Raw genomic sequence first — 21,938 nt, 5'->3', positions numbered from 1 at the left:
CTATTTTAGAGAATGACCCATGTACTCCTGAGAAGAATGTGTATTCTGTTGTTGTTGGGTGGAATACTCTGTATATGTCTATTAAGTCCATTTGTTCACAGGTGCAATTTAGTTTTTTTATTTCTTTGTTGATTTTCTGTTTGGTTGATCTGTCTATTGGTGTCAATGGTGTGTTAAGATCTCCTGTCAGAATTGTGTTACTGCTGATTTGGTTTTTCATTTCTGTTAGTACTTGTTTTATATAACTGGGTGCTCTGGAGTTTGGTGCATATATATTTAAGATAGTTATCTCTTCCTCTTGGAGTTTTCCCCTAACCAGTATGTAGTGTGACCTTCTATCCTTTCTAATCATTATTGGCTTGAAGTTGACTTTGTCTGCAAACTGAATAGCTACCCCCACTTTTTTGGGGGTTCCTGTTGCATGGAGTGTTGTTTTCCATTCTTTGACTTTGAGTCTGTGAGTATCCTTTTGAGTTAGGTGGGTTTCTTGTACACAGCATATGGTTGGATTTTGTTTCTTGATCCATTCTGCCAGTCTGTTTCTTTTAATTGGTGTATTGAGACTATTTACATTAATAGTAAGAACTGTTATAAATTGGTTTATTGTTGACATTTTATCTTTCTGCTGTTGCATGTTTACCTTTCTGCTCTGTTCAACTGTCAGCTTTGTTTAGTGGTTTTTTCCTAAATGTATCTAGGCTGTCTTTCAGTATTCTTTGCAGGGTTGGCTTGTTGATCATGAAGTTTTTCAGCTGATCTTTGTCATGGAAGTATCTCATTTCTCCGTCAAATTTGAAGGACAGTTTTGCAGGGTACATCAGCCTAGGTTGGAAATCATTTTGCTTTAGGATCTGAAATACATCACTCCATGCTCTTCTTGACTTTATTGTTTGTGCTGAGAAGTCTGCTGTAATTCTGATAGGTTTTCCTTTATAGGTGATCTGTCTTTTCTCTCTGACAGCCTTTAATATTCTATTGTTTTGTTTAATTTCTGAGATGGCCATTATTATATGTCTGGGTGTAGATTTATTTTGGTTGTGACTATTTGGAGATCTATATGCTTCATCGATCTTGATATCAGTTTCCAATCTCATGTTTGGGAAATTTTCAGCTATTACTTCTCTAAATATCCTCTTGACATCCTTTATGTTGTCCCCTTCTTTTTCATTTATCCCTATCAACCTTATGTTGTTTCTCTTTGCATCATCCTGTAGGTGTTGAATTGTTATTTCCTGATGTCTTGTTATTTTTAAAAGATCTTTTCTTTCCTGTTCACTGGCTGCAATCTTGTCTTCGAGGTCTGAGATTCTATCTTCACATTCATTGAGGTGGTTTTTACAACTTTCAATGGAGGTTTTGATTTTCTGTATATCTCTTTGCATCCATTTTATGTATTCTGTTTGTTTCTTATATTGTTTATCCAGGGATTCTATCTTTTTGTTTAGTTCCTCTAATTTTTTAACTGCCTCTTTTTTAGCTATGTTTAGCATCTGCTTCATTTCTCTTATCAATTCTTCTTTCATCTGAGAGAATATTTCTAGTTTGAATTCCTTTAAGGCTTCCCATACTTGCTTCTTTATTTCAGTTACCATTATTTCAGGTATTTCAGTCATGTGGCAAGTGTTTTCTTCTATGCACATGGCTCCTAGGCTTTCTTGGGATGGGCTGGATGTTTGAGATTGCATTTTGGACTTTCATTTTGTCATTTTCCTGTATTTGGGAGCTTCAAGTGTTGTTCCAGGTGTGGGAGAGAGATCCACCAGCCTGAGATGGGGTACCCTGTGATAGCCCCACTCACTGGACCCAGCAGGGAACTATGGCCTGCTCCTCAAGCCAGGAAGAGTGTTTCCTCAGGCTGGGCAGAGCACCCAGCCACTGCTGCCATAGTCTCTGATCTGGCCTGGTCCCCTGTTCCAGTGGGGAACTGGCCTGGGTCCCCAGGTCAGGGAGAAAGTTCCCGCAGGCTGGGTGGAGCTCCCAGCTGCAGCTGCTACAGTCTCTGAACTGGCCTGGTCCCCGGGTCCAGTGGGGAACCCGCCTGGGTTCCCAGGTCAGGGCGAAAGTTCCCGCAGGCTGGGCAGAGCTCCCAGCTGCCACTGTTACCCAGCATAACTTTCTAACAGAGGTCTGATGCTATCATCTTGGTATTCACAATCTTCTATCAGGGACTGTATTCTTTATGGACTTTTCACTATTGGTTGTAGAACCACTCAGTATTTCTCATATTTGACCTATAAAGTTTGGTCTTTGTACTTTCACAGATGCTGTTTCGGAATGACCTACTCTCAGCTTTTAATGTCCAAATCTATCTCGCCTTTACACCCACCACTGTCAGAATTCTTAAACCTCAACTGCAAGAGAAGTACGCCTGTCCACTGATGCATCTCTGTCATTTTTATCTGTCTCCAGCAGTTCCCATGGCATCTGATGTCAACCAGAAGACCTTTGCAGTAGAGAAGCCTCATCTGATGTCTCTCATTCTCCCAGAGTGCCTTGTTCTATAGTGTCTTGCCAGGGCAGGTATCTATCAATTACCAAATGAAAAACTTAGAACATTCATCGACCATTCTGACCTCTAATAAGGACAACAAGAAAAGCCTAAGAATATAAACTTTTGGTTTCCGAACTCTAGGAGCTGACTTCTTATTGTGGAGATCAGGCTAACATAACAATAAAAGGAAACAGTGGCAGATAGACAACAGGATTGTTGAGGACCTACACTATGTACACTGAAAGAAATCAGAAGATTGGGTCTACTTCTATGAGAATAAATTGGATCTTAGTAAGAATAGCTAAAAGTATGTTCTAGGAAGCAATTATCAGAACAAACATGGTAGTTGGAGCAAGTGTGGTTTGTTGACAAGATTATGAATAAACCTTCCATGATATGTAAGGAAAAAAACATGAGGAAAAGGAGACCTAACATCCTGCTGATGTCAGAGCATGGCTTGAGCACCTCATCGGGATCATTCCACTTAATCCTTGTACAGTTGATGGTATCGCTGCCAATTTTATAAGCAAGGAGGCTGAGATTTGAGAGGATTAAATAATTGGTCAAGGTTATGCAGGATTAGGTGGCAGAGCTAGGATCTGAAAAAGGCAGCTGGCTTCCACCACATCATGATGTCTCCTTGCAAGCAAAAGAAAAGTGCCACAGGGTATTTTGTTGTTGTTGCTGTATTTTTTTTTTTTCAGGAAAGGGGACTTGCTGTATTTATGAACAGTTCAAGTTGAAAACCCCTAAGTCCAATGTACAATATATACATGGTAGCTGACTCTGAATGCAAGTTTGTCTGCCTAGAGAGAGTGAAGCAGAAAGGCTCATGCCAGAGGAGTGCTCTGGGGAGAAACGCTAAGGGGAGCCACCACAGAACTGGGCAGTGTCGCCAGATTGAAAAGAAGCACAAAGAAGGGAAACAGAGACAAAAGTTACAAAGGAAGATAGATAATCCAACTGAACACAGCTTTGTAAGATGTGATGGATGAGAGAAATGATGAAGGAAACATACTTGGTCTCATTGGCACATCGGATCTTGCAGCCATCTTGGGGTATCACCAAGCCCAGATGCATTCGGAGCCTGCAGTTGGTGGGTCCTGTGTGTGGCCACACGTGAGTTCCAGGGTGCATGACGGAATATTTGATCTGTACAGAAAACATGATACTCAATCAGATACTCAATCAGCCTCTGAGCAAGGTGTGGAGGGATTGCTAAATTAAAACGACAGTACCAAATTACTGTCAGCTGGGATTAGAGCCTTTGTGAGACTCAGGGTTTATATATAGATATTATTTTTTGTGAAAGGACTAAAAATAAGCACTCAAGTTGTACACAATTGAATACCGAATATTTTGTATCCTGGATTCTGACACCACATGAAATTATATTTCATTGAAAAGAGTAAAAAAAAAAAATAAAGCATTTATTGGGACAAATGAAATGATCATGTATTCGTAAACGTCAGCTCTTCCTCATTCCCAACAAATGTGTCCTCCTTGGTTCTGAAAACACTTGGTACCTGTCCTCTTCTACATCCTGTTGTCTCAGGGAACTTTTCTAGTAAAGTGCAAGTTTTAGGAGCTCCTTTACAGGCATTTTCATTTTTTCTTCCTAGAACAATAAATGACAAAAACTATTGTTAGAAATAAGTCTCAAGTTGGGCACTATGACATATAACTATAATACAGCTACCACAAGGACTGATTCAAGATCACAGGAGCCCAGGAATTTGAGACCAGCTTGAGAAACAGAGCAACAAAGTAAAATTCCATCTTGAAACAAACAAGTAAATCAATCCAGTTAGGTTTACCTTATCCCATTTGGACCACATGTACAGTTTTTCTTACTGTAGGAATAAAAAGCATAGATGAACACAAAAAGACAGTGTCTTCCTTTAATAGACAGTGGCTGGCAGAGCAAAGACATGAATTCTCTATTGGTGTTGGATTATTAAACTAAGGATATCTAATGGACAAGGTACATGTTGAATACATACTGTGGAAAAATGGTCTTTCTCAAAGATGTTTACATGCTAATGCAGGATATTGTGAATATGTTACATTACGTAGCAAGGAGAAATTAAGACGAGATGACACTGATATTTCTAGGGAACTGAACTTAAAATGAGGAGATTATTTTTCTTAATTCCATGGGATCAGTGTAATCACAGGGTCCCCAGATGTAGCAAAAGGAGGAAGAAGACTCAGATTGGTACAGAGTAAGAAGAACTTACTAACCATTGCTGGCTTTGAAAGTGGAAGAGTGGCATAAACCAAGGAACATGAAGAGTACGGCCTCTAAAATGATAGCACTTTGATTTTAGCCCGGTAAGGCCCATTATAGACTTTTGACTTCTAGAACTTTAAAAATAATAAAAGTGCATATATTTACACTTTGGTAGTCATGGCAAACTAATAATCTCCTAAAAAAGGAAAATTCCTTATATTATATGTCTAACTAAAATGTATTTCTGGGATTATATCAAAGGGTTACAAAAACTATTTTTAGTTGGAATTTAATGCCTTTTCAATGTACAGATCATCCTTTAAGTGTTAATAGAGAGTGACATTTAAATGAAGAGGACAAACAGGTTTTAGATAATGCTTTCTCTGAGTAATTCTACTGGGAATATAGACTCTGGAACATAGACTTAAGCAACCTGGATGATGCAAATTTCTTCACACTCTATAAAACTGCCATTTATTGTGAAGTATGTGCCTAGAATGTATGCCACATCATATGTTCTCATGGATAAGTAAATAAATGGACTCTCTAAAAGATAGAAACATTTTTAATTTCCTACTTAAAACTCTCACAAAGGACTGCTACATCTAAAGCTGAGTTTAATTTCATAAATGTAACTTGTTACTAAGGTAATCATACACTGAGAATAAAATGAGACTTACAAGAAGTGAATTTAAAGGTATGTGCTCTAATCAAGTAGACCTCAGTATGTTGGAAAAACCATAAATCCACATTTGCCTTTATTAAGTAATCTCTTTGCCTTTTAATTTCATAAAGTATTAGTTACTATTTTTAGTGTTGATGGAATTTTTTGAATGAACTGAATTACAAATATCAGTTTGAACAAATATTATATAAGTGTAGAAGCAGTCATGAAGCATTTAAAATCCTAGCCTTCCAGATCTTCCCATGTGCAGGGCCATGGGACACCTTGGCAAGAGTCCATAATTATGGATTTTGTACTACTAGGAAGTAACTGAGTGAAGCTTGGTCGCTTAAAAAGCAACCAGAGCCTGCTAGACATCCCACAACCCCAGTGCTAAGGACTGATCAGTGCTACTAGAACAGGTATCTTACCAGAATGACAGGTAAAAGACAAATAGATTGTTGCTAGGATTTCTACTTGTTCAGAGTTTTCAATACACTAGCAAGTACCCCAGACCCTTCAGACATACACAGGTCGAGCATCTGTAATTTAACAGTCCAAAATCCAAAATTTGCTAACTGACAATATGATGCTCAAAAAGTTAAATTTTGGATCACATTTTTGGATCACTGATGCTGAACTGGTAAAGTCTGTGCAAATGTTCCAAAATATGAAAAAAAAAATCTGAAACACTTATGGTCTCAAGCACTTCAGATAATAAATACTCGACATATGTTTTCTTTTTAATCTGAAAGCATGGATTTTGTCTATGGAAAGGGCTGTGTAGCAAACATTCACGTATAGCCCACAGGTAGTTTTAAGTATTCATACATGGTCAGAGAGGGTTCAAGCAATGCACTAACACTTTCCCAATGCTTACTATGTGCCTGAAGCAGCTCTGCATACTTAGCGTGACACATCTAATGTCACAACACCCACTCATTGTATTTTACAGAAGAGACACTGACATACCAACAAATGTCAGAAGAGAGAACTGGGAATTTTTTTTTTTTTTTTTTTTTTTTTTTTTTTTTTGTACTGGGGATCAAACTCATGATTGTGCCACTGAGCTAAAACCCCAGACTGAGAACTGGGAATTTCAATCCAGCCAGGCTGGACCGAGGATCCACATTTTTAGCCAAGACATAGGCACACTTTTACATTATTGTTACAATCACTTAATGTGCTACTGTTATATAACAACAAAGTAGTAGCTCTGTCATGTCTTAGAAAACTGTCAGATCTTCCACTGAGTGTTCACTGACTCTAGTAAGAATGCTGCACTTAAGAGTCTATGCAATATATGTTACCTGTCCCAAATAAATAACCTAATGATGCATTTCAAGGTGCTAGAGAAACAAGAAAAATACCAATCTAAAACTGTAGAAAAAGTTATGAAGATCAGAGGGGAAATTAAGGAAATTTGAACTAAAAGAACAATAAAAGGATCAATGAATCAGAGTTGGTTCTCCAAAGGGATGTGAAAGGGATCTGGGAATAGGAGGTGGGAGAAAGAAGAGGGAAAGGGGGAGTATAAAGGATCAAGATGGGGTACATATATGTACCAGTTTCCCCGTGATGAATGTATTTACTGTGCATTGCAAACATGTACTAATGAAATAGGGAAGACATTATGTTTTACACTATTGATTTGTTTATAAAAATAGTTATTCAATCCTTTCTAGAAGCCTGTATCCACAAATGGAAGGCCACAGACAACTTTAATGTCTTCCTAAGAGGGAAACTATGTGAATTATAGTATTTATTTATTTATTTACTTATTTATTTTTTGAGGCAGGGTCTCACTGTGCAATTCAGACTGGCTTATGGTTTTTAATAGCAATAATATAAAACTAGAAGTTTATTATTATAATTTTGGCATTGGGGATTGAACCCAGAACATTGGTTTTTAAATTTTGAGATGTGAGCTTTCCAAATTGCTAAACTGCTCAGGGTGAGCTCAGATTTGTGCTCCTTTTGCCTTAGCCTTTCAGAATCCTAGGATTACAGGCCTATACCACAAACTAAAAGTTAAGTATTTAAAGACACACCGGCTGCAACAGATTGGGAAACATGTTCATAACACACACACACACACACACACACACACACACACCACCACCACCACCACCACCACCACCACCACCACCAATCTTTAAATTATTTAGAGTTAAAATAGAAGTCAGGACAGAAATGCAGTCTATTTTTGACAATATTTCAGTAAAAATAACATACATTATGGTTTATGGAATGGATCTAAAGCTGTATCTACAGGTCAGATTATAACCTTCATTGTTTATATTGACTGAGAAGAAACAATAAATATAAATGTATTAAAGAGTTCCAATCAAAATGTTTAGAAGAACTAAAAAAAGTTTAATCAAAAGTATGAGGAAGAAAAAATAAATGCAAGAAGTAGAAAATATATCCATAAAAACATGTGAAGCAGTTTTATGGTTTTTTTTAAAGCAAAATAGAACTTTGTTAAAGTCAAGAAAGAAAGTAAAAAACAACATAAGAAATTACCCTAAATAATTCATAAAAATCAAGTATAATCAAATAAGTGAAAATTTGTTCTAGCGTTGCCTCCAAACAATTTATAATCTCTAGTTTTATTTCCTTTTTTGCTTAGTATTTTTCATATCCTATAAATCTTTGCACATTTCAACTTTATCAAAGCACTTATGTTCAGCAGAGACTATAGTTTTGGGAAGTTACTGCTAGGATGCATGCTATTCTGAAGCACTGCTCTAGGAATCTAAAACATAAAGGATACTAATGGAATTAAAGTACCAGATAAATGCATACATGACAGACCAACTCATCTTTGTGATGTACCAAATGGAAATGTGCATTTAGCCCATATAAGGATGGTACAGTTTCCTTAAAACAAATCTTGTTGGAAAAAATTGACAATCACTTGAAATCATGTGATCCCTTTCCTGATGGATACATTCTTGAAAATATTACTGAACTTACTCACTTTCTTCTTACATAGTAGCACTCCAAACCCAAAACTGAGACAAAACTTTGTCTTTATTTGTCTAATATGTAAACCAATTGCTCATTGTACCCTGACATTTAAAGGTTCTTCTTTTCAAAGTAATACATTAATTCACTAAACACATATACTGGAGCTCCAACTATGTGCAGGGTGCATGACGCTAAAAAATATAAGTTGGATACCAACCACTTACTTCTAACATGCTCAGTAGTTTGTCTTGTCAGTCTGGTATGTCAACCATTTCTAACATCTCTTATTCATGGCCATATCATTTTGCCTTGTAGCATCAACTATATTTTATAGATGCAAATGAAGATCAGGGATGCTTTTACTAAGCCACTGGTAAATATGTGGTGGACTTTTTAGTTATCCTACATAGTAGTTTTACTGCCAATAATGTACTATTCACATTCAAATGATCAGGAAAAATAAAAATATTGCTTATACATTTATGGAAACATGCATTATATAATATAAATATACCTCCATATATGCACATACACACACAAATAGCTCAGATGTATTTTTTAAAACAATGAATGCATTTAAGAAGTCTAGGTTTAGGGGCAGGCACTTCTAAGTTCAGGAATCCCAGCTTTGGGAACATCACAGAAGACTCATGTCACTTGTCTTCAGGCCACTGGCTGCAAAGAACAATCTAGAAGTCAGGAGCTCACCTTGTTGCCATAGTGTAAACTGGCTCCAATCACCTTTCTCCCTCAGGTTTTCATCTTCAGGCAGGAAAAGACCTTTGGCTTTATCCATCACTGCAAGACCTTCATCACGAATTAGCTTCCAGTTTCTTTCTAAAAACTAGGAGGAAGAAGGTCTGACTTCACTGGACTGAAAATATGTCTGGGAGAACATCTTACAATGACTTTCAGCTTTTTATTTGTTAGCTTGCTTAATAAATTAATGAAATGTTTCCTCTTATCTAGATTATATATTTCAGTTTTCTTAGATTTTTTTTTGCCTTTCAGTAGAGCTCCTTACAAATATGCCAATGAACAGTATAAACATTAAACTTAAAGGATATAAAAATGTACCAGTTGATGTATTATAAAATTAACATCAAAACATAACAAATAAGTGTCCTAGTGCTTAGAATTCACACAAACAAAAACATACTTCCTTGATTGCTTGCTTATGATGTTGCCTTAGTCCCAGCCAGGGTTTATGACTGGCAGAGCCAAGGAGTGACCAGGTGGTACCAAAGATCCCTTGGAAAATCTCCTTCTATCTGACCAACATATTTTGTTGTCAGTCAGAGGCAGGTGATAATCAGGTGGGGCCAAAGTCGGCAAAAATGCAGGGATGACGTCCAGAAGTGAAATGAACTGATGCCAGAACAAAACAAAACAGCTTTCCCACAGTAGGAAAAGGTCGTACGTTGAACTGGGAATTTTGTAGCGTCAATTACTCCAATTATTTCTACATTAGATAAAATGTGCATGAAATAATTGAGTATATGGATGTGAAGATAGGCAGGAAGACATCTGCTGATTTCAGCAAGAATCAGGGGCCAGACATGTTACTGTAAGTGGCTGAGAGCAGGAAACCAGAAATAACAAGTACAGTGAGTAAAATTCTACTGTGGAATATGAAAATAATGAACACTTCTGAAAATAAATAGCATTGTTTATAAAACATCATTCTTTAGTTTTTTAATTACTCAGCCAAGGTGAACTATTATTGGGTAAAGCAAAGCATGAGATAGTGTGCAAAGTGTTTTCATCAACCCATGTTTTATAAATTCATGATTCAGTATCGGAAAAAAAAGGTAAGTCAGGATGACTGCATGGGGAGGGCTTCAAAAACTTATCCTCAGATATGTGTGAAGATGCAATGCCAGCCTCAGCCAGTGTTGTCTTGCCCAAAGCTACCTCTGTGTGTCTCTAAAGACAGGTGTAAAAGCTTCTTCACCCCAGGTGCCTGTAATGTGATGAAGAAACAGACTGTAACTACTATTGGAGCAGGTAAATGTCTCAGCCAATCACTGGTGGCCAACTCTATGTTCAAATAAGACAGACCCAAGTTCTAACCAATAAAGCTGTCTCTACTTCCATCTTCTGCATGTAATTTTTTTGTCTCTTGCTATAAATATGTGCTAGAGGCACATGATTTTGAGTCATTATAAATGCAGGCTGCAGTCTGATTCTGGAATCACAAATAAAGCCAATTAAGATCTGTAAAACTGTGTTTGCTCTAATTTTGTCTTTTAGCATCAGGCAACACTTTTTAGATCAGATGAAAACATGAGGGTTGTTAAAGTATGGTAGGGCAAAAGACTGATTGGTGATTGATTTTAAAATTCTATTTCTGTGAATTTCACCCTTTAATTTATGTCAACATCTACAAGTTCTCCTACCACTGCTTCCTTGGAGCGGTGCTGATCATTTCTCTGCCTTCAGCACTCAATCCACTAACTCGTTTCCATATTGTATTTTCCATCCCAAGTAGCAGTTTGTAATTAGCAAGTTAAGGGTTGTATTTCAAGAAAGAGATACTCAAAAGTCCTCCTGTGGCAGGTCCCCAGACTGAGAGAACTCAATGGTGCTGTTAAGAACATCAAAAACATGGCAAGCCAAACAAGGGTACCCCAGGATTCTGAGGTATGTTTACATCTTCTCAAATGTACCTCAACTGCCATCACTCACTCCTGTCACTGTAATTTGTTCAAGTTGTTAGATAAATCTGTTATACCCTTGTTAAACTGTCACACAGACAAGGAGAAAATTACCTGTCTAACACAGGACATTTCTTTCCAAATGAGGTTACTGGCACCTCATAAGGGCAGCTCTTACTCCTAGTATTACAGAAGTTTCTTTTCTTTCTTTTGAAAGCTGAATTTAGTAGCACAGTTAAAAATAGCTGATTTTTTGTTAATAAATAGGTCATAAAACGCAAGGGGAAATGTTGAAGTGATTGTATCATTCAACACAATTTATTTTTTCCTTAAGAACAAGCTATCTTTTAATGTGAAATGCCATTCCTGCCTCTCTCTCTTTCTGGGGGCCTGGATGGAAGAAAAGGTGAGAGAAGGAGGAAGTCTGCATACCCTGAACTACTAGTAAGGGCATTTTTGCTGCTGCTGTGGACCATGCACAACAGATTCTAGCCTTTCAATGTGGATCTGTGCCAGTAACTCTCCAGGAAGGCTCCACCCTTGGCATGGAGGCTATCTTACACTACCACAGCAGATTTCTAATTTTCTTTCATTATATAGTCTGCATTATTTTTTTTTTCTTTTGAGTTCAACACTTTATCACTGAATGTCACAGTTAGAAGGATCTGTACTGTGCATCTGGGAGCAATTTTGCCCTTAGGGGTGATGAAATAAACTCTGGACTGGTTAATGAGCCTAAGAACTCACTATCTAATGGTCAAGAGAGGCAGTGCCAGAAACCTACTGTGTTTCTCCCCATCATTCCTCCGGCACCTGAGGGAAGACATGAAGTCACAGTCAGGCACAAGGATTGCACTGTGGTAGCCTCTGGGGCCCTTATTCTCCTGTGGAGCAAAAGAGCAGCTGAAGAATCTCTCAGCCTCTGATGTACAGTAGGTCCCCTATGAACGAATTCTATTCCAGGAGAATGTGTGTAAATTGAATTCATTAGCAAGTCTAGTGAAGTGAGTCTTACACACCTTTGAAACAAATATACAACATACATTGCTTTGGGATTCCTAGCAGTCTCTTCCATATCACCACTGCTTTTCCTCTTGCTTTGAGATATCCCAGGATCTGAGCGCCATAGTACTGCCCACTATTGCACTGTACAGCAAGCACACACAGCATAGCTGTGACAATGTCTGGCAGACATGTGAGCTACCTCCTCAATTTGTTCACATCTGGCAATGTTCATAATGGGAAGTTGGTTCCAATCTGTGAAAGTCTGTGACTCAAATGTTCCTAAGTCTGGCTCTTTCTGTACAGTGGGTTACTGAGTATCTGTCAGTTCAGGTACCCATCAAGAGCAGACACTTTCAAGATGCATGAACAGTCATACATTTCCCACTCAGGACTGGGCAGAGGCACAACTCAAAGAAAATTCACAAGTGGGGTAATCTCAGTGAACCAAAAGACAGCATCAGTTGAATTCACATACATAAAGAAAAATAGCAACAGTAAGGATCTACTAATAGTTCAATGTAAATGCTTTTTAAAAAATTCAGATTGAACCCAGGAGCTTTGCACTGAGATATATTCTCAGCCTTTTTGAGACAATCATTTGTGCCAAGTCACTAAGTTGTCTGTGCTGGATTGAAAATTAAAGTCCTCCTGCCTCAACCTCTCAGCCTGGTTGTAAACAGTTTTTTGGCCAAAGTAATGATCTTACTAGGGATTTTTTCTTTCTTTAGGGAAAAATATAAAATGGGACTTGGGAATGTTTTTAACTAAGAAAACAGGTTTTATGAAACTCATGGTTATTAGAGATTAAAGACATAACCTAATTGCCCAGTATCACATGTATCTTTTTTTATTTGCGCTGTTACAAGATAATATTATGGCCTGAAGGCTTGTAAACAATAGAAATATATATATTTTTTTCAGTTTTGGGAGCAGAAAGTCTAAGATCAAGGAGTTGGCAGATTATGTGTCTGGTGAAGTCCTGCTTTCTGATCAGATAGCATATGGTGTAGTCAGGGATTTCAAGGACAGTGATTTCATACAAGACACATAATTTATAGTATTATTTATAATGATCACCCCAAGAGTCAAATACAAGAAGTGCAGGAAATCTGTCCACACACTAAAGATCTAGAGAATTAAACTGAGGGTCTCGATCCCATGCCAATATCCTACAAGAGCCAGCTGAAGACCTAGAGCTCACGGCAGTGCCTCTCAAAAGTCCATCTCGAGGCCTAGTGCTCACGACAATGACTCATGCAAGTGTATTTCATGGATCTGCACTGGAGAGGCCCACATCTCAGTGGTGGAAGTTGGAAAGTCTGTAGCAGGATGATTGACCTGTGCCAGTAAGCTGATGGTTCTGTGGCAGAACCAGGAAGCAATGTTCAAAGAACCAGGGCTCTTCCAAAAACTACCACAGCCATCCTCAGCAACCATGAGGTCCAGAGTTCCTCTGATGATGAGAACAGCTGAGCTCATATCAGGAAGCCAGCATGACAAGCTTTTCATGGAGACTGAATAGCACACATCTTGCCCTCTAGAGCCAGGAAATGATGCTTAAAGTAAGGACAAGAGCTCCCCCAACATGAACCACAGCTATTCTCAACCACAAGGTCCAAATTCCTCTGATGGTAATAGCCAAGTTCGTATTAGGGAAGCCAGTATGACAAACTTCTCCCAGGAGAACCAACAGCTCCCAAGCAACAGAACATAGGAAAACCCAAGTCTCATCTTTGTGCTGGAACCGTCCTGTGGTGCACCATCTACACTCAGCACCATGCTGATTCAATTCAGCTGGTGTTTCAGTTGATCATCAGTTTTCAGTCCACAACACATCTTCTCATTCCAACCTCTCACACTAGAAGAGGGTATAACAGCAAGGTATGGCCTCATCCACAGGACTTCACCCTTATGATCCAATCTCCTCCCAAAAGTCTTTCCTCCAGTACCATCACCTTGGGCTCAATGGTTCAACACAGGAATTTGAGGGGAACAGAAATATTCAGAGCACATTAGTGGAGTGGAAAGGGACAGAGGGGGAAATATGAGCTTTCTCTAAAGTAATATTGCTCAGTTAGTAATCTGAGTTGGTAGAATGCAATATTTAGTTTTGAAATTCCAACAGGAACTTAAATACTTACAGAAAGCAAAAAAAAAAAAAAAAAAGCTTACACATTTTTAAAGCTTTGTTTGAAAACTATTTCCTTGACCTTAAATCGGTCCATTTCATAAAACTAAGAAGAGAGACTAACATTTTGTTATTCGAATGGGTTGCGAGGAAGACAATAGTTCCTATTGTACATTTTCCTGTGGTTTCAGAGACTTCAGAGAACAAAGATGTGACTGTTATCCCAGTGCAGTGCGGCTTCCTAAATAGATCACTGGCACTGGCCTTGTAGTTCAGTCTCAGCTATAGTGGGCTCTTAAGTCGTGTACAGACTTCACAGTTTCTAGGCCTACTAATCTCACAATGCACTCTAGCTCATCTTAATCCCAAATCTTATTTTCCTTACTAAAATTTTTATTCAATTAGAAACTCACATTTTAAAAATGTCAAGGTTTTATAATAAAAATGTCAGAGGTTTTATAATAAAAACAATGTGGAACCCAACATTCAGCTAGCTACTTTGAGTATTTTTTACCTGCTTACACATAAATATTTCATAAAGTGGTGCAATTATGGAAATCAGTATAAATTCCTCAATAAACTAAAAATAGAAATTCCATTTGACCCAGCTTTACTTCTCCTGAATATTTTCCCCAAAGAATTAAGGATATCTCACAAAAGTAGTGCTACACATGCATATCCATGTTTATAGCAACTAAACTCTAGAAATGATCTAGATGTCCACCAATAGATGAATGGTAAATATACTCAGTGGAGTATTTTTCAGCCATAAAGAATGAAATCATATCATTAACAAAGGTGGAATTTGAGACCATGTCATATGAAATAAGTCAGACACAGAAAATTGCATAGCTTCTGTTAAGTGAGAAATCTAAATAATAAATAAAAGATTAGAATAAAGGAGAAATGTAGTAAATAACAAGGCAAAATTTTAAAGCTATGAAGGGAATAAGGGGGAAGAGACAGGGATAACAAAACTGAAAATGATCAAGATATGCCATATATATTTTCCCCCAAATAAATGTAACTATTATGCATTGCTAACCTACACTGAAAATGAAAATAACATGCTTATATTGCTATTACTGATTTACTAATGTTAGACCTTATCACTCACTTGGTAGAGAAGGTTAAAGATTTAACAAGTTGATGTCTTTCTCTTTTCTTTTTCTAATCCTAGTGATAGTTAATTTCACAAATGTTTCACTCATCCGAGTAAATTCACATTCAGATTTTATAATATTTTGACAATGAAATATCATTCAAATTTGAGAGAACACTTCACTTTTGAAAAGTTTTCTCCCATTTTGTTGGCTGACTTTTCTAAAGCATTTAATGTTATTTCTTCATTAACTCTGAAACACTATGATAAAATCTCTTGATACTGCAGATTGACTATGACTTACTCAAAATTCTGATATCTGAAACTTTCTGAGGGAAGGCAATTGGAAAAGTTCATATCATGAAGTTTCTTGTAGAATATTATTTAAAGTACTGTATAAGGCTGGACATGGTGGTGCAGGCTTGTAATTCCACCATTCAGGAGGCTGAGAAAGGAAGATTGCTGTGAGGTTGAGGCCAGCCTGGGCTACAAAGTGAGTTCAAGGTCAGCCTGAATTGCAAAACAAAACCCTGTCTCAAAAAAAAAAAAAAAAAAAAAAAAAAAAAAAAGCGGGGGATAAAATAGTGTATTTGTTTTTTGTTAGAATATATATTTTTTTAATTTACATTTTTGAATCAAGCTTTGTGCATATCTGACCCTCTCTGGTTGTTAACTTGGAATTGTGGGCAAAAATTAGGGAAGTTGTCATTCATTAATCAAATCCTGGTCATTAGGGATCCATTATCACAGAATTTATTTTTATGTTTCTTGAATTGTCACTAGAGATAGCAGGCTGGCCTCTTGCAAATCTGACCAACAGCAGGCTGGCTTTCCTGGATGTCTACGGTAGATTATGGGTTGGATACTTGGAAGCCAGCCAGCGTCATCAGTCAGAAGAGGGGAAAAAAGGAGAGACTGCATTCTCGCTTCCCTTCCAGCCCTACCTGCTGAGAGCAGAGCCCTGACCTAATCCTGGAGGTGTGACAACTCTAAGCAGAAACCCTAAAGCACCTAATCTCAAGAGGTGAAAGTCCAATGGGTAGACTTTCTGTGTACACATCAAGAAAACTGTTTGATAAACAGATGCCCATGTGGATAGGTACAGTGAAAAACACTGATCTGTATGTGTGATATCCCAAAACACAGATCATGACATATCAGATTAAACATTTTAGAACATAAATGGAGCACTAGACTGTAGGTACAGTATGTAATTATTCCGAAATATTAAGCACTGTACTATGAATTTCCAAAGCATTCAGAAAGCCAATGTGTAGGTGTTACAGGCAGCTGAACTAGTTAGAAACATTATAAGGTAATCAAACAGGACTGAACTCTCAAAGGAACCAGAAGTTCAGATACCTGGCAGCCTTGAAAGAGACAATCACTTCCTGCTGTGGACCAGATCTCAAGACAAAAGGCAAAGCAAAGACAACCACATCATAGGGATCCACAGTCCAAATAGTTCTCTGTCACCCTGAGAGAGTCAGGAGTCAGCATCCCACCCCTACAGGAAGAGTCACGTTCCCTTAATACATGACTCACTCCCCAATTTGTTCCTAATTTAATCAGTTTTATCTGAGCAATTAATCTTATTGGTTGACCACAGACAGCTCTGTCCTGTCTCATGTCCACCTTGCAAAGTTCCCATTTTTCACCCCCTTAACCCATCTAACCTCATGATTTTACTCCATAAAAGTCCCTAGAACACACAGAGTCTTTGGCACCAAACTCAGGACTCCTTCTGTCTCTCAGACAGAAGCTTTCTCTGACTCAATAAATATATTCTGCTCTTAACCTACGTTGTTCCTAAAATTCATTATTCAACTTTAGAAAACATGAACTTGTACCAGACATAGAGTATTTGAGGAGTTTCATTCCCCTGTATCATAGGCATTGTTTTTCATGTTGACAAATACTGAAAACTCACCAATTTTGCTTTGAAAAATAAAATGGTCTTTTAGTTTAAAATAACTGAAGGAATATCAGTGCCTCTATTGCCACCATTGGCATCACATGCCACCTTACAGCCTCAGCAGAGAGTTAGCTCTAATTCAGGGCTCACATCTAAAAGCACACAGGAGCATCCAAGGTACTGGGTGTTCTTTTGGTTTGTTTTTCTGAGTCTCATTAAAACATGTAGGAGAGGAGAAACTGAAAGGATTATTTTAAGGTTAGAGATAAGAAAGTGAAGCTCAGATAGGTGAAATAACTTATCCCAAGTATCACAGTTGACAGCAAAATTAATCTAATTATAGGGCACCTTCTAAGAAGCTCACCTTTAAATCACATAATCATCAAATTCCAGATCCTATCACTGTTTTGTTGTCATGTTAGGTGAAAGTATCATAGGAATTTAAAATATTTAAATTTCAATTTGGAAAAAATAGGCCTAAACTCTTAGGTTAATTTTAGCACATCCTTACAACATGAAATTTGCATTTTCATAAAATTGCTAATCTTTTTAATGTACAGCTTAATTCCAGTTTAAATCTGATATTTTTGGGTTTTTTTTCTCAATTTGTTTTACTCCAAAAGCAGTTCACTGAAAATATTCAAATATTTAATCATATGGAAAGAAATATTGAACCACTAATGTACTACTGTGTAAATCCTATTTTTGTTCAGGTGAGACTATTCATACACAATGGATTTTTTAATTAATAAAAGTCACGGTCTGGAGAAAATGACAGAGTCCTCTTCTTTTCTTTTTTTTTTTTTTTTTTTTTTTTTTTTTTTTTTTTGTCTTTTTCCTTTTTATCGGTACCCGGGATCGAACTCACGACTGCCTGCTTGCAAGGCAGGCGCTTATGCCGCTGAGCTAAATCCCCAGCCCCCTAGAGTCCTCTTCTAATCAATCATTTCTATGTGCTCTGTCATATCATTGGTAAAGTATTACTGGGCACTTCTCCAAATGTAATAAAACTACAGTGTGAAGGAAGCCAGTTTATCTGTGATGCTTGTTGTTAACATCTCAGAAGCTGCTCAGGAAAAATCAAGAGACTTCCTTTTCCCCTCGGTAACAGATACAAAGAGGTAGCAGGATAAACAAATACAAAAGAGTTATTTTAAACTATAGTTCTCAGTTGTCATTGGCTGTGGACTTTTCAGTGTTACTCTAATGGTTTCTGCCTGTGGATGTTTATATTTAGATTAGACATGGGGGAAAAATTAGCCATGGAATAGCGAGGAACAAAGGGGTAATCTCAAAATGGGAAGAGCAATACTCTGAAAGCATGATGGCTTTTTCTAAACTACAAGAGATCATTTCTATTTCCAATCTAGCAAAGACTTTAATCCATGCTTTTGTTTTAGTTTCTATGTTAAATAACCCCAGGGCCCTCAGGGCTTTGATATTTGTGATTTGGGCAGCAACATAATCAATTTTAATGAAAACAATCTCCAAAGAGTAAACTGGAATATTCTTTGTTAAATTTTTATCATTGAACAATATAACCCTCAGTCCAGCTGCTAAAGTATAGCTCACACAGTGAGAGAGAAAACATCACAGAGCATGCATTTTAGTGAATATTGTCTCATCCCTTCAAGAAAAATACAATCTCAATCTCTGGAACAAACTGTGAGAAAGACTTCGGTGTGAATGTGCTATTTGAAATGTGCTATTTGAGATAGGTAACAGCCATAAGGCCACAGTCTGGGTAATTATTCTAAAAGTAATCTGACTAAATGTGGCAGGTCCCAGAACTAGATAGTTTCCACTTAAGTTATCAATGATTCATGGTCCATAATATTCAAATTGGTAAGTTGGAAATGGAAGAATATTTTGATATGAAAAATGGGCCCCGAATTTCCTACACAGTTGACTCTCTTCTGCCATAGTCATTACTGGCAAACGGTCACCCTGGAACTACTTCTATTACAGCCACACCATATGCTGAAGAGATGAAGAAAGCTCGTTCCATCTGCTGCTTCCCCTCCCCTTCTCCCTTCAAATCCAACTAGGTTAAGTTTTAACTTCCTAAAGGCCATAAAACAAAGGCCTGAGGTACTAGCTCCTGACATCCTGGGTCTTCCCTATCTGGTAGCCCCGTCACAAATTGTGTTAATTGCATCAGATTGTATTAGATTGTACATTCTTCACAGAAATAGCTTCGTTTATATCATAGTAATACCTGTAACTGTAAATGTGTGTCTTCCTTTTCCCCTGGGTAAAAGATTGATATGTTAATCAATGCTCTCATCTGTAAAGAATTGTAAAATCTTACCCAATTGATATGTTAACCATTGTTGCCCTCTACAAATAGAAAGGTTGTGGTGCTAAAGTAAGGTAATTATGTCAGGAAACTCAGAGATAAAGTCTGCTGACTATGCTAATCAAGATTGGGAAGTATGTCAGAACCAAGCCACACAGGAGCTAGGTGACCTAAAAATAAGCTGTGCAAAACAAGACAGTTAATCAACTCTGACCCACTGGTCGCCCCTCATGATCTGACCAATCTCAAATGGACAAATCACCAACTGTTCTGCTCTAACTGCTATGATTGGCTTCTGTAACAATGCTTGCTTGCTTTGCGGTTTTCATCCTTAAAAACACCAGCCTTGCCCCAACTCAGGGTTCTCCGTTTCCACCTGTTTGGAGGACCCCGTGTACACGGAATAATAAAAACCCCTTTGTTTTTTACATGAGAGCGAGGCCCTTGGAGTCTTCCTCGCGACACCGGTCTAACATTTTGGAGGCCCTAGCGAGATCAAACTGAGAAGAGACCTCCTCGCAGAGGGAGACCCCAACGGCACCTCTCTGGGGTAAGTAGTACGGCCAGTTTTTGTTTACTTTCATTTTGGATCGATCCGCCATTTCCTTTCGCCCCAGGCCGAACTCCGGCTCTACTTCACGGGCAAATTCTGTTCTTGGGTGATCGGGGGACGCCCCACACGGTTTTCCGTGACTCACCGTCTGCGATAGGATTTTCCTATCGATCTGGGGAATTTCATTCCCAATCTGTGGTCCGTCTGGGCCAATCTGGGGAATTTCATTCCCAATCTGTGGTCCGTCTGGGCCAATCTGGGGAATTTCATTCCCAATCTGTGGTCCGTCCGGGCCAATCTGGAGGCACCCCCTAAGGTGACTCGTTTGATGTGAAACTAATGCGTGAGAGTGAGGTGGCCGGCCTGTTTGTCCTGTGTGTTGTGACTGTTGTGATCGGTTATTTGTTGTGTCGCGCGTACGCTAACCACTCTTTGTCTTCAGAACACCATGGGACAAACGACATCGTCCCCATTGTCCCTCACCCTCGACCATTGGTCAGAGGTTCGAGAGAGGGCTCACAATCTCTCCTTTCAGGTTAAAAAAAGTAAATGGCAGACTTTCTGCTCATCTGAGTGGCCCACATTCTCCGTGGATTGGCCACCGGAGGGGACTTTCCACCTTCCCCTCATCTTAGCAGTTAAGAACATCATCTTCCGCCCTGGACGAGAGAGCCACCCCGACTGGGTCACCTACATCTTGGTATGGCAGGACCTCAGGGAGGAGCCCCCACCGTGGGTAAAACCCTTCCTTCCTCCGCCCTCTCCTTGGTTGCCTGTTTAAACTTGTTACTAACTTAGGGGCTTGTTGCCCATTTCTGTTACAAGATCCATATGGCTTATTAGATTCAAGGTTCATGATAAGAAAAATTATTTCCTTTAGCTGACCAAACTATGCAAGAAGCTCCCTTTGTGTCTTTAATGTTGTGGCACCTTGTTTAATATGTAAGACTTCAATTGATTGCTTGCAACCTCAGCATGCCTTTTAAAAGGAGTATTTTTTTCTCTCTGGTGAAAATGTAAACATGTGCACATATATATGTATATCTATGGTTGTTAAGAGTCATGTCAACTTTGCCAAGTAAAAACCAGGCGGTACTATATTTGAGCCAGTTAAAAGGTTACAGTTTTGTTTTTAAAATACAACATTTTTATGTGGTAAAAAGACATAAAATAAGTATGTTTTGGACTACTAGAAGGTGACTTCAAGGGTTTTGTTGAGAGTTTTGATGTTGTCTGAGAAGTGAGAAAAAAGGTAATTGACTGGTAATAGTAAAAAGAGGGACAAAGAGAGTGGTCTTCAAGTAAAGGTGTCTGGCTATGCCAGAATGTAAAAAAAGATTAAAGCTTAGTTTGAGAGGTATTATTGTAAGTTGTAGAAGGCTCAAGAGGATGTGAATTTTATTTGTCTTGGTTTATAGTACTACAAATAACAGGTTTGACAAAAAGTAAATGTGTTCAGAATTTGACAGTATTAGATCAGTTTTGGTAAAAGTATACATAAGATTGTACTTTGCTGCAAAATGTTTTCATTAAAATGAGATTATAGGTGATATTAAAAATAAGATACAAGTTCTTACATGTGCTGTGAACATCTGGGAGATTATACAGCACAATTTTGTTACCTATGAAAAAGCCCTTTTTGTTAAAAATATAATTTTAATAAAATAATGGCCTGTCACGTGACACCCTTGGACAAAAAACAGTGTGCCATCCAGATGAAGCCGGCTCTCTGATCCGGAATGCCAAAACCATGTTCTCCTTTTGTGCCACCCTGACTGGACATCCAGAGGTAAGGAGGTTTCCCAATATTGCCAGTTGTTCTCTTTGTAACTCAGTCGGCCCCACATGTTAGACAAAAATTACAAAGGTTTGAGAGGTTTAAGAAAATGCCCCTCAGCCAGTTAATAGAGATAGCACA

General features: G+C 38.1%; 1 protein-coding gene across 14 annotated transcripts in view; it reads right to left on the bottom strand.

The window, feature by feature from the left end:
* Window positions 1–21,938, bottom strand: part of Asph (aspartate beta-hydroxylase) — a 288,087-nt gene that overhangs the window by 17,048 nt on the left and 249,101 nt on the right. For all 14 annotated transcript variants that reach the window (XM_063258447.1, XM_063258435.1, XM_063258433.1 and 11 more), the window contains 3 exons: window positions 9,070–9,205; window positions 4,018–4,109; window positions 3,510–3,643 (listed from right to left, as the gene is read on the bottom strand). In XM_063258447.1, the coding sequence (XP_063114517.1) occupies window positions 3,510–3,643; window positions 4,018–4,109; window positions 9,070–9,205 (362 nt within the window). The remainder of the gene's footprint in view (window positions 1–3,509; window positions 3,644–4,017; window positions 4,110–9,069; window positions 9,206–21,938) is intronic.

This window comes from Cavia porcellus, unplaced genomic scaffold, assembly GCF_034190915.1.
Source record: "Cavia porcellus strain 051 isolate PalLab524CR breed Dunkin Hartley unplaced genomic scaffold, mCavPor4.1 scaffold_11, whole genome shotgun sequence".
NCBI lineage: Eukaryota > Metazoa > Chordata > Mammalia > Rodentia > Caviidae > Cavia > Cavia porcellus.
Note: the sequence above shows the minus strand (reverse complement) of the source record. Positions and strands in the feature narration are given on the sequence as shown.